Source organism: Lepisosteus platostomus, chromosome 3 (assembly GCF_059453375.1).
Source record: "Lepisosteus platostomus isolate fLepPlt1 chromosome 3, fLepPlt1.hap1, whole genome shotgun sequence".
Classification (NCBI taxonomy): domain Eukaryota; kingdom Metazoa; phylum Chordata; class Actinopteri; order Semionotiformes; family Lepisosteidae; genus Lepisosteus; species Lepisosteus platostomus.
In genome coordinates, this window is record NC_142613.1 from 30,996,178 (window position 1) to 31,010,142 (window position 13,965).

The 13,965-nt window shown below is 38.0% G+C and overlaps 1 protein-coding gene across 8 annotated transcripts in view; it reads right to left on the minus strand.

The window, feature by feature from the left end:
- Nucleotides 1–13,965, minus strand: part of utrn (utrophin) — a 310,852-nt gene that overhangs the window by 218,309 nt on the left and 78,578 nt on the right. For 5 of the 8 annotated variants that reach the window (XM_088625188.1, XM_088625183.1, XM_088625184.1 and 2 more), the window contains 13 exons: nt 13,490–13,660; nt 12,819–12,998; nt 12,220–12,348; nt 11,964–12,134; nt 11,507–11,683; nt 8,795–8,929; nt 8,335–8,487; nt 7,658–7,831; nt 7,171–7,347; nt 6,106–6,278; nt 2,812–2,962; nt 1,207–1,382; nt 258–423 (listed from right to left, as the gene is read on the minus strand). In XM_088625188.1, coding sequence (XP_088481314.1) covers nt 258–423; nt 1,207–1,382; nt 2,812–2,962; nt 6,106–6,278; nt 7,171–7,347; nt 7,658–7,831; nt 8,335–8,487; nt 8,795–8,929; nt 11,507–11,683; nt 11,964–12,134; nt 12,220–12,348; nt 12,819–12,998; nt 13,490–13,660 — 2,133 coding nt within the window. The remainder of the gene's footprint in view (nt 1–257; nt 424–1,206; nt 1,383–2,811; nt 2,963–6,105; nt 6,279–7,170; nt 7,348–7,657; nt 7,832–8,334; nt 8,488–8,794; nt 8,930–11,506; nt 11,684–11,963; nt 12,135–12,219; nt 12,349–12,818; nt 12,999–13,489; nt 13,661–13,965) is intronic. The other 3 variants (XM_088625187.1, XM_088625190.1, XM_088625185.1) reach the window with 2 other exon arrangements.

Genomic DNA, 13,965 nt, shown 5'->3' on the forward strand with positions numbered 1-13,965 from the left:
GAAGGAATGAAAAAAATAGACTTAGGACAAATAAATCAGATTAATTGTTTATTTCCCTAACATTGGTTGGTTGTAGGTTGTGGTCTTTCATGATCCCGGTCTTAATTTCCCAACAACATTAAATTAATTCAAAGGAATTCATAATTGAAAGTACAGTTAACCCATTCAAACTCACAGCTCACACACAAGCTTGCCCTCAACATTACAGAAAAGCAAAGAAAACATTTCTCTAGAAATTAACCGCAGTGGTGTCTTGCCTTGAGTTCTTGGAGGTTTGTATCTGCAGCAGTGACTGGCAGAGTTCCCACAGCACACTCAGCCTGCTCTAACCAGAGAGCCAGTTCATCTGTCCTCCTCAGCAAGTCTGCCAGCTTTGGGTCCCCTGCCCTGAGGCTGGTCACAACACAAAGCATGGTAAGATTTCTAGGACAAGAAGATACAGTGAAAATACAGCACTAGTGGTGGCTGAGCTCCGCTTGAAAGGAAATTATTTAAAATAAATCTCTGAAAAACTCTTAAGTTCACCACTGACACTGGCTTTTTATTGCCACACAATAGGCATATTGAAAGAAATCATTATTTCACAAAGAAATGTAATCATACCATAGATCTACATTTTATCTACCCACATTCTAACCATGAAACTTAAAGTTGAGATCAATAGACTCGGAAAGTATAGCACAAACCAAATGGATTTTAAAATAAATGGCTTCAGTATTAACAATTTTATTATAATACTATACCTATTTGTTCATCACTAATCTATAGAAATAAACATCCTTTAGAGGGAACCAGAGGACAGAGGGGGATGATAACGAAACAAGTAACAATAACCTGAAGAAAGGTCATACACAGAGCGAAAGACTAAAGGCCTTTGCACAGGATTTATTTACTCTTTGTACTTCTATCCAAACTACTTCACAAGTGACTTTGTTTGTGTAAATGAAATAAAGAAGTCAATAAAGAAAGCTAAATTATTTAAAATCAGTTTCCACTGTGTTTTGTTTGTGGTTTCCTATGGTTGCCTGCACTTTACCAAATATTTCATCTTAAATGCTTTGTGAAAACGTGTTGCCATCTTGGTCAATCATGTTGTCATCTTTCTTTGACCACTGTGATTTTTGGATTCTGTGTGGGGAAGGAGGTGAAGTGGTAGCGTCGGCCCTTCAGCTGCAGGGCTATCCTGAAGCTAACAGCTGAGGTTACCTGTGCTGCCGCTCCCTGATCTCTTTGAAGACGTTCTTCCAGCGCCTGTTCAGACCTCCCAGTTTCTCCTGCAGCAGGCTGCTGTCTGGGGCAGACAGCTGTCTGATGATGCCCTCACCCGTCTGGTTCAAGGTGGAATAAATGGGCTGGTGACTTGTCAGACCTTCCTCGAGTTCCTGAAGATACACCAGTTACACTGAAACCTCAGCTCATCACATTATCTCATGCTCTCCCAATATTACCTACTTGTTTACTTCTTCTTATTATTACTGGGTTTTCTTTTTCTTAACCTGTTAACTGCTTAAAAATCTCTATGAATCAATATGATAACATCAGGAAAAATCCCCATAGAGTTGTTTCTTAATTGGTAAATAAAATAACACTGGAAGAGCTTAGTTTATTATTATGAAAATGCCATTATGAGGTTGTTGAAGAACATTAAAATATTATTTTCATGACAATTTATCATTATAATAAAGCACTGAATCTAATGGCCTCATCAGATTTCATTTGCTTTTTTCATGATAGAAACTTTAAAATCTAACACCAATTACAAAAGCGGATGCTTTGACAGAGAAACTCATTAAAAAAATCTGCTTTAAACTAAAGAACTCAAATGGGATTACAGAATCTCTTATGTGAAGGGTTTTGAAGAATTACATCTACAAGAAAAACAATAAAGCTTATTCAATTTACAACACAATTATTCACCAGACATTTCCTTTGTGTCAAGTGTTTTGGATAATTATATTCTGGCTATGGAGCTACATCCGAGGCAATATGAGATCAAGTGAGCCTGTTCAAAGATGTATTTTGTTGTTTGTAATGTCTTTAAACAGCAGGGAGCAGCTGTTTTTTTTAATAACTTTATGAAGTATATTCATTCAACTGAAATATACTTCACATACACTGTAGTAGTTTATTCTTCACTTCAAAAAGCACAGTAGCAAACCCTGTATAGAACAACTAGCAAAATTTAAAATAGAGAAACAATTAAAAATAACTTTGATTTCAATATACTGTAATTCAAATTAAAATTTTAGACTGCAAACTTTAATATAGACAAAATAAATTCACTTTTCATTGTAAAAGAAAAAGAAATTTACCAGTGGGCATAGAGTATGCACAGATATTTTAAACATTGATTGCAACTTTTCTTACTTCTTTCCTTCTTTCTTATAATTTACCAAAACTATAAGAAAGACAAAGATGAGTAGATCTAACTGAACATATAGAGGTTGAAAGAAAAGGAAGAAAGTAAAAAGAGAAAGAGAAAGGCACAAAAAGTTTCAGCTTTTAGATTTTCAGTGTGGAATTAATGTCTACATGTTGCTTTGCAGCCTGAACACTGAGACAGCTCTCCACACAACTCTAGTGGCTGCAATTTTATAAAATAAATAAAAAAATAATAAATTTTTTTTAGGGTTAGTTTTACATTTGTTAATGGCTTCAATTTAAACTTTTTATTTTTAATATAAGTAATGACTTTTGTCCTAGCAGCATAAACAGGACTTTGTCATGAAGACCACTGCTGCAAACTAAACTTAAGCCAAATATAACTTTTTGCTTATTTAACAGCTGAAAGGCTAAAGTGTGTTGACGTACCTGCTGATGCATCTTTGCCTTTTCCAAATCCAGAGCTCCTTCAGGACCTTTCCCATCAGCCAACACCTGCTCAGCCTCTGTCACCCACTGGCTCAGGTCATTGAGGTCGCAGTGGAACTGACGCCACTCCTCCACTGACTTGTCAAAGCACCTGCAAAAGGGGTGAGGGCAGAATGCCTTTACGTTCCTGGAGGCTACGTTTCTACAGTGCTGTGAAAAAGTAAGTACACCCCATGAAAAAGTGTGTGTTTTTCAACATATTTGCATCTATGGATATTTGATCTTCATTTTAACATATTGATAGATAAAGTTGATCTAATTTAACACATGACAATGAAAATGATCATTTATTCAACAAAAAAAAAGTCAGAAATGCAATTATCTAGTGTGGAAAAAATAAGTACACCCACTAGCTTCAACAACTGGTGTTGCCCCCTTTGGCAGAAATCACTTCTTGTAGGCATTTCTTGTAATTGTCTATCACTTTCCTACATCGACTTGGATAATTTTTGGCCCACTCCTCCTTAGAGAACTCCTTCAACTATGTGATGTTTGATGGCTTTCTTGCATGTACTGCCCATTTCAGGTCCCCCCACAGCATTTCTATGGGGTTAAGTCCTGGGCTTTGTCTTGGCCATTCCATAACCCTGCATTTCTTCTTTTTGAGCCATTCTTTTGTGGATTTCCTTGAGTTTTTTGGGTCATTGTCTTGTTGCAAGGTCCACTTACAGTTCAGCTTCAGCTTTTTGACAGATGGCCTCACATTCTCCTCGGGTAATCCCTGGTACAATGTGGAATTCATGGTTGATTCTATGATGGCAAGCTGGCCAGGCCCTGTGGCAGAAAAGCAGCACCAAACCATAATGCTTCCACCACCATGCTTTACAGTTGGTATGAGGTTCTTTTGGTCAAAGGCAGTTTTTGGTTTTCGCAAACATGACATCTGGCATTGTGGCCAAACAGCTCTACCTTTGTCTCATCCGTATAGAGCATATTGTTCCAATAGTCCTTAGAGAGTTCTTTTGATCTGAGCATGATGTAGCCACACATCTCAATCACTAAGAGCAAACCAGACCACAGGTTTCTGATGTTTATACACGGCAGTGCCCTCCAAGATACTCTCTTATGATGTTCTAATAATTTTCACCTGTTTTGGTGCACCCAATTCTAATTTTAGGCATTTAATGCAATGATAAAGGTGGGGGTGTACTAACGTTTTCCACACAACGAAACTGCATTTCTGTTTATTTAAATGGTACAAATGAGTGCAAAATGTGATTTTTCAATGTTATTTTTAAAAATTAGATCACTTTTATCTATCAGTATTGTTGAAATGATGATCAAATAGCCTTTTGTGCAAAAATTAAAAAAAGACAAACCTTTTAATGGGGTGTACTTACTTTTAAACAACATTGTACTGTACATCTCATTACATTAATTGTTTTTTGTCATGATATTTATTCTAATACAAAATATGATCCAGCTCCTGTGCCATCTTTCATTAGGCCTACAAATCACATAGTTGTCACTGCTATAAGAAAGCCAGTTTGCACAGATACTGTACACAATAAGCATGTGCAAATAAGCTCTTCTCCAACAGGGACCACTGACATGAATACACATTAAAAGTCTTCAATTCTATCTCTTAATACATTGTAGTTGTATTGGAAGTAACTGTAATGAAAGTTTGATTAACACAGCACCAAGCAGTTCTTATTTTGTGTTAAAACTAACAAACTAAAACAAATGATTGTTGTCTTAATTACCCAAGTATGCAATTTCTATTCTCTTAACATATTTATCTTTGTCTGCCCTTTTAAAGTTTAAATAGACACAGAGCCTTTAGACTGGTATGTTGGCTTACTGGTATATTAAATTATTAAATTATTTTTCAGTAGGTAACTCACAAAGTTTCATTGTTCAAGCTGTGTATGTGGTAGGAGACAAAGAACATTGTTTTAACTCATGCACACAAGAGCATTCTTGCACTGAAAGTTTCAGGTCCAACAGACTGCATTGCATTTACTCCCAAACTCAAAAATCCCATGCTAACAGGCAGTAGCGGTGTGTAAGCACTCACATATTTCACATACATTAAAAACTTGTTCAGATTTACAAAATCTACAAAACAAAGAAAATTCAGTTAACTTAAATATCCCTTCATTTTATGGAGTGCCAAAAACTTTCTTAACAATAGAAAGACTGATTTAAGAAGACATATGTTTCAGCTAGATACTGTAGCCATGTCAGGGACTATTAAAGAAACTGCTCTGAATGGGTGCACACCTCAGAGGCTATAACACCAGTTCACCCTTTGTGACACAAAGAGCAAACACCTACCAGAGCAACCTACAGACTAACATTGAAAGCACAACTGCCTTATTGCCATGTCTCAAGAGTAAAAACATATTGTATGTCTACATGACCTATGAAGTATCCTTATAAGATACTACAGAAATAACATGTACTGACATGTACAGTGTCTGCGAAAGTACCATCTACTCATATGTCTTTTTCACACCATAACCAACTGACTTAAAATTATAAATTATTTAAACTGACATAAAATTATACCAACTATTACTACTACTAAAACCAACTATTTTGAACCTTCAAATTCAAAATAAAATAGATTAAAAAACAGAAGTAGTGCTTCTTTGATATGGGCTGTACATTTTAACGAGCTTTACTCTTAATCACAATATTAAATTTCTTCATTTGCAGGTTTTTTAAGACTTCCGAGCAAAACACTTTCTCACAGGATTAGAGTCCTTATAGATCTGTGCTTCTGGAACAGAATTTGAAAAATATTTTAGTAAAAAATAATGTTTATCCAACAATAACTTTAGTAATCGTGTACCCTTGGACAGAGGAATGTGAGGTACAATGGTACACATATAATCAACACAAAGACAAACCTTCAAAAGGCAAAATGTTAGCATCGCCGATTTTAAATAAAACTAAACTGAGACTATGTCAGCCTAAGACATAGCCTAATACATCGATCTACAGATTTAACAACTTATGTTAAACAAGTAAAAACAAAATAGAGCACTACAATGAAAAATTATGACAGCTATCAGAAGATAAACACTCCCTCTATAAGCACAATGCATTTCTAAGATTAGAAAGTCCTTTTTTATTGCTTCAGTATACTGTACCTCTTTTACTCTGAACAGATGAAGCAGTGCCACTCCACAAAACGCAGTCCTTAACCACTTCTAAGTAAATGAGGCCTGGATGTATTTTCTTATTACATAGCGGAAGACGACAGGCAAGACTATGCATACTCACCCTTTACGATCATTGTACATCCTATTGACTCTGTCCCATTCTGCATTCAGCTGGGTAAGTGCATCCCCTATCTGCACAACCTCCAATCTGGTTGCCTCCTGAATAGCATCAGGTTGCTTTTCATGAATAATGGCAACTTGCTCCCCGAGTTTCTCAAGGCTGTCCTTTATATTCTGCAGTACAGAAGAAAACAAAATCTTCAGCTGGCAGGAGATCAGCAATGAGCTCTAAGCCCCTGCTAAAACGCAAAAGGGTACACTTAATCCTGATAACTGTAGAAAATAAAATGAACAAAACCTCTTATTCTCACAATGGAAAAGCACAAAATTCCTCTGAGTAATGGAAAATATCAACTTCAATCAGAGGCCCCCTGACAAATAATCTTCACAATCTCTGATCATTCATCTTCTCCTGAAATGTTGAAGTGACACCCAACTGAGCCAGGCAACTCAATTTGTCCCCTAAATGAAAATGACAAATCTGCCAGAAAAGAGCAATTTTCCTTTCCCAGTAAAATTAAAAACAAAGTGTGCTTTAAAACAGGTCTTTACTATGATGGCTTTCATGGAATTTGCCACTTTACCCTGGAGGCATATCTCAGGGTAAAACCTTCTGTCAGGTAATTGCATAGAGTTCTAAACAGACTTTTACTTCTACGTTTCAGATGTTGAAAGGAGTCAATCTTATAGAAGAAAAGCACTATGTAGAAAAGGTTTATCTTAACACAACATACAAAAAACGTGCATATAAGATTAGATAAATAACAATACCCTGTTTGCGTAAATTAATCTTGTAAAGCATTCAGCACCCAAAAGTACAGACTTGCTGTCTTCTTTTTGTAAAGAAGTATGTCATGAAGAAGTATTTGTAATGAAGTATAAATCAAATAGTATGTCAAAAGATCCCAAATTAATCACAAGCATTGATTTGTTTTTCAAACCAAACCAACTACAGTGGTAAAAAAAATACATCCATTCTTCATCAGATCCTACAGCTCCTTTAGAAAGCATTCACATCAGCATAACAAACTAAAGAGTCTTCTTTCACCCTACAGGTCAATTCTACCTTCAGTGCATCCTCCTGGCTGGAGAAATCCTCATACAGCCCACTGCTGAGCTCTGGGGAATTTATCAGGAGCTCAATGTTAGCCATGGCCAACAGCACCTTGTTAATATCGAGCAGATAGTCTGAGGGCAGGAGAGATGACACACTGTCGTCCACACCACTCTGACGTTCCTTCTGCTGATCAACAACAATACAATTAGACTCCACGTGATGGCAAAGACCAGAATGCGCAGCTGCCAATAATTTTTAATTGCAGACAACCATAAAATAAAACTGAAGGATGCTAATGAATACACATCCCTCAAAGAATACTGAAAATACAAACAGAATATGAGGTAGCATTAATCACACACATCAAGTTCAAGAAAGAAAAGGCCCAGACAGGCAACATGACAAGGACTCTCACTTGAACATTTTCAAGGGCCTGTTAACAAAGGTAAGTAGCATAAAATATTGTTTTTCTCTACTGTTCACATTAGACACTTACTGTGCTCTTGAAGTGTGTTTTTTGAAATATCACAAACTGGTTTTCAATCTCCTGCCACCGCTTGTCAAATTGCACAATGTCCGACTGTTCTGTCTCATACCGAGATAAATCTTTTCTCCTCTCCTGAAGGGAACTGAACTCTTCTTTTCTCAACTCCAGTTCCTGCAACAACTCCTGTGAAAACAATCAAAAATCATTTTCATTAAGTAATGTGTTGAATGACAACTCAAAGGTTCTCCTGGAAACCATTAGACTAAACTTAAAGATAGAAGCTACCCCTGCTATAGATACACTAAATATATAAATACTAATTGCTGAGCTTGCTAAAGTTTAAAGATGCTTTCAATATGATTAAAATATATGATTAAATAATTTAATTTTTAGATTGCTCACAGAATATCATATACGATAATGAATAACTGTATACACTACCACATGTAGACCATTCTTATGTAACAAGTCTAAAGCTTCTTTCTTCAATCCCAAATCACTTTGGAACTCCCTTTGGAATAATTTTTCACAAAGCTACCACCATTTACAATGAGACTAAAGTCAAGGCAAAGTGTAACTACTAAAATAGTTCAAGATGCTATACAGAACACAAGCTACAGATTTAAGACCCACCCAAAAACAAGACAACTCTGTTACCATGGTGGCTAACCACAGCCAGCTATTACCTGTAACTTCTCATCATCCTCAATGCCGTGCAGCCCTGACAGTCGATTCTCCGTCTCATTCATCCAACTGATGAGAGACTCCTTCTCCCTTTTGTACTGGGAGAATGCTGGGGCTACTTCAGGGGTATGTTTAGTCTTGGCTGTTTTCAATTCCTACAAGAAGAAATAATAGTGTCACTGTAGACACATACTGTAGCTATCACAATGACAGTGTGTCACGTGTACGGTTAAGTAAGAAAGACATTTTTATCATGCATGCATCTTCTAACAGTCTATTTCTTTCTGAAAATTATAATTCCTATACTTTTTTACTTATGATGAAACAACAGTTCATCAAACTCAAAAGAAACAGATATATCAAATGGTATTATTAGTTTTGACATACAGTAAGAAGGTTATGCATGAGTTGGTTGGTTTTTATGTCAATACTGCAGAGCTGCAGTGGCAATGCTAAGCTCACCCTCAGTGTGGAGTACTTGGTCTGCAGCAGAAGGAGTTTCTTGCACAGCTCCTCTCTCCCATCATCTGAGGTTTGCGGGAGCAGCCATTCTCCTCTCTGCAGCACATCTTCAATCTGGGCCTTTTCTTCATCCATCTGAAAAGTTAGCACACGTGTTTCTGTAGGGCTTGGCCTCAAAAGCAAGCTCACTAGGTTTTCAAAGACACAAAGTCTTTTACTTCTAAAAACTAGGATGCATTTTAAGTTGACAAAAGGCAGCTCTAATACCAAGAATATGACCTTGATCATTTGTTTTCTTGCTCTGTAAACCCTGCACAATGGCCTTGACAAACTGAACCATTGAGTCTGATCTGATAAGCTAAAAACACTAACGGTTTCAAAATTCATGTCCTTCTCAGAGGTTTTTTATGCATTCTTTAGCTTGGCCGTTTGACAGGCATTGTGCAGTGCCCTTCTGCAAATATCATCTTAACATTTTTTTTTTACCGAAAGATAATACAGTACAATCAGATTAATGTTTTCCCCTTTTGGAGAAGGAAAGCTTGATTTATGATTTGATTACAGCATAAGACAGTTTACATTGCAATACACATGAAGCTCAATGCCTAAAGGCACTGGCAGAATACAGATTTGTAAGAGGCAATTTCAAGTCTTGTAGAAGTTTTTTAGAATTCCATTAGTGAAAACTGTACATTATAATAATAAGTCTCCAAAAATCTGTTATTGGATCAAAATGTTCACACCAGCCCAACTATTTTAATGACCAAAATTTACTTCATTGTTTCAGCTAGAGGGGACAAGGAAGTTTCTCTAAGAGCTTAGATCAAGTTAGTGACACCTAGAGATGTAAACCTTTCCAGCTTCAAAGCAGAGGGGATGTTTCCTAAGATGTGGAGGAACCCCAGATCAAAAACGATTGGAAAGTATACCTTGCTTTACCTAGTTAATTTAAGTTGTGGTTAAATGATTGACAATGAGCATTTCAGAATTACACCATATAAGATCACACTTAGACATAGAAAAGGAGAGAAGAAGAGAGGAGAGGAAAGAAGATGAGACCACACGAGAGGAGTCAGGAGGAGTTGGAACTTGATGCTTGATGTTCATCCCTAAGCAGGAAAGACCATCTTTAGCTGAGGTAGCTTTTACAGAAGTAAAACGCTGGCAGTTTTGACCTTTGTGTGCCAAGTGTTCTGGCTTCAGCATAAATTCAATTATCAATTCAATGTTTTTGAGATAGAACAGTGTCTGAAGTAGAAACAATTAATTTTTAAGAATTTGTGTATGGCCAGCACAGTGGTGCAGTGTTTGGCATTGCTGCCTCGCAGCACTGGGGCCCTGGATTCAGTTCCAGACCTGGGTGCTATCTGTGTGGACCTTTTGTGTTCTCCCTGTGTTCAGGTTGGTTTCCTCTGGGTGCTCCATTTTCCTCCTACAGTCCAAAAAAGGGTAATTGGCTTCTGGGAAAATTGGCCCTGTTGTGAGTGTGTGCATGTTTGTCTTTGCCTGTCCTGGCGATGGACTGGTGTCCCGTCCAGGGTGTAAATGGATGAATGGATGTGAAATACTGAGTGAGGTTTCCTTACCACAGTTAAGGGGGTAGTCAGGCTTTTAAAAACTGAGACTGAGATTTCTTATATAACTGTCAGAAACTTTGTGTTATTGGTCTTTACCACATCAGATAGTGGAATTACACCATGTTATGAGCAGAACATATTTAACAAAAACATTTCTAAACATTTGGACTCCATCCATCAACTATCAGACTAACGTATACGGATCTGCAGGCCTCTCTTGCTGTGGCTAAGATCAATGCCAATGCCTCCTACATTGTCTCCTGAATACTAATAGGTTTCACGGCAGCATAGCTATGTAGAAACCACTGCTCTTTAAAAAGAACATTGACAGCTATTTTTAGGTTGCTACAGAGTACCTGGACAATGCATTAATGAATGATTAATGAAACAATGGTCTTTGGACAGATAAGTCAAAAGTTGAACTTTTGGGCCACAATGAAAAACTTTGGGTGGCAAAACACAAACATGAACTTCCAACAGAAGAATCTTATGCTGTCTGTTAAGAAAAGTAGTATTATCATGGTTTGGGACTGCTTTGCTGCTTCAGGACCCACACGGCTTGCCGTCATTAACTGTAACATTAATGTGGAGTTGTATCAGCAAATTCTGTAGAAGAATGTTAGGCAATCCTTTCATCACCAAGTAGAGCTGAAACAAAAGAGGGTCATGTAGAAAGACATTGATCCTAAACATACAAACAGATCTACAACAGATGGGCTGAAAAAGAAACTTCACATTTTGGATTAGTCAAGTCAATGTCTGGACCTAATTCAAATGTTATGACAGGAACTGAAGCAAGTTGTTCACGCAAAAAAAAACTCAGATGTCGCTGACCTCAAGCAGTTCTATAAGCAAGAATGGGCCAAAACTTATAAAGCTGATGCAATGGGAAAGAAAAAGTTACAAGAAACATATAGTTGAAGTTATTGCTGCACAAGGGGGAGCCACGACCAGTTACTGAATCTGTGGGTTCACATATTTTGTTAAATATATTTCATGCACTTCTGCTATACATTTAATTAATGTTCACCTTTTATCAAGAATTTCATGACCAACAGAGAAATGTCAGTGAATGTCAATCTATTACTCTGTGGGATGCCATTTCAACCAGCTCTTCCAAGACATTTCCACTTACCTTCTCATCATCCTGGGGCAGCTGCTCAGGGGACTCCAGCCGCCTGTCCAGGGCGCTCAGTGTGGCCACCAGCTCTCTCTCAAAGAGCAGGAGCTCACTTACAGGTTTCTTCTCCAGACTTTCTGCCCCCTGTCGCACTGCTACCTCACAGCTGAGGGACTCTGAGCTCACAGACATCTGGATTGCAAATTAAAGACAGCATTTCTATGAATACAACAGTGAGACTGGCTGGGGCTGGCAAGGTGACAAAAGTGCATGCAGTCTGGGGCATAGTAGAGTTGATTACAACAGATCTACTGTGCGCTCGCTGGCTAAAATATTGGGAGTTTCCACTGAAGAACTGAAGAGAAATGAGCTGGGACTGGGTCATAAGTCTTTCAGAATAGAGTGGATTAGAGTTCTCAGTCCCTGCCTGGACTCCTATGTCGATCATCTTCAACTGTCACGTGTTACTTACTTTAGCTGCTTTGATATGCTGGGAAACTTTGTCGAAGTTGCGGTTAAGCTCAGCCAGTTTGGGTTCCACCACCTCGCGGCAAGCAGGCCCTCGACTGGTCATCAGGATAATGGCCTGGTCTCGTACACTGTCCACTCGCAAACTAATGTCCTCAAGCTCAGACAGCAGGTTCTGCAAAACCAGTCAAAGTCAGTGTAGCTTGAAATCTGTAATCTCTACTAACAACCACAACGGAAATATACCTAATTCCTGATACCTTTACAATTTTCTCCTTCTCATTTGCTGGTAGCTTCTCGGTCTCATCCAGGCGAATTTCAGTTTGGTACAGCCAAGTGCTAATGTGAGCCAGATTCTCATCAAAGATTTCCACTTCATTCTGATGGTTCTACAGACAGGAGAAGATGCTCAAAAGTATTAGGCGAATTTACTAAAAATAACACTAACCATAAAATAAGCTTTTTGGCTTTTTGTAGATGGTAACTCAAGCACTTCAAGAAAACACCTGAAATGCCAATACTCAAAGGAAAAGAAGTCTAGGTTGAATATTTTGGGGGAATTTACGACAAACCTGAAATAAAGTAATAAAGCAATATATCAAAAAATCAAAATGTCAGTCTTTGAAATGTATTTTTTCCATTGGCACTATCTCTGGCAAAAGTAAACAAAGTGAAAACTTTAATGTTAACAAATGAAACTATTTTAAAAAGAAAGGCAAGACATCCTTTTTATCGCTATGAAGTCACTCTAATCCTTAAAATGAAATTAATTCTGTCATCAGACTTCTCAACACCTCCAGACAGTGACTGTGAGCTTTTATTGGCAATTGAAGACTAAGTGAGGATCTGGTCAACTTACCAGCACAGAGCTGAGCCAGTCCTCAGCCCAGGTGCGCACTCTCCCCCAGCCCGCATTGAGGACACACAGCCTCTCCTCCAGCACGGCCTCACTGCCCTCCACCAGGCCCTGCAAGGCGGCGCTGTTCTCTGTCACGCTGTTCAGATCTGCCTTCCTCCTCTCCAGCTCCTTCAGCACACCCTGCACCACCAGCAAATACTCAGCATATCCGTCTCTCATCCCCACCTTGCAACCCCAGACTCACCCCCCCACCAAAACAGTACCGCATAAGAACTGAAACCTCATATGAGAATTATTGGCATGAACACCCACTGAGATTCAACACAGACCTTATGTCCTGACAGTTTGGCAGGTGGAGCATGCAGAGGAAGAGGTCTTTGTATTTTACATCCTGAACACGTATTTAAAAATATTCTATATAGCATGGACATAAAAAAAATGTTTTAACTTTCACTAAACATTGTTGCAGGACCATTTTGTACAGCTGGACACTACTGAAGATGCTTGCTATAAAAACCCTAAAATAAAAGCAAAAAGGCACTGACTGCTTTTCTAAATTGAAGTCCGATTTGAAAGGTAGCAAAACACTCTCAGTGCATAAATCTTTCCAGGTTATTCCCAAGTGGATCACTGTAAACCCCATAAATACAGTAAGAACTAAGAAAGCTCACATTTGCCCATGCAACCTCTGTGTCAATGTCAGCAGGCATGTTTCCTGAGGAGTTCTTCTGGCTGAGAATAGTTTCTGTTGCAGTGAGCCACTCCTGTAGGGCGCAGGTCTCCTTCCGCAACTTCTGAGAGAGATGGATGGCTTTCTCCAGGTCTTGCTTTCCTTCAGTCACCTGTCAAGGCCAAATTTTACAAACCTTTAGTTTGAGTTATTTTAATTGCATTAATAAAAAAATATTTGCAATTTACAGGACATCTCAAGAAAGCTGAATACTGTAAAGTGTTTTAATGTCTGCTTTGAATCCATTTAAACTAAGTACATAAAGACCTTTAGTTTGCCACTTTAATTAATTAATAATCAGAACATGAAAGGAAAAGATGAGAGCACTTTCTTACCTGCCTAAGAAAACTAATATGTTGTGCTCGGTATCAGGTCATAAAAGCAATCAACAAAATAATCAAAATCATTAATTTTCAC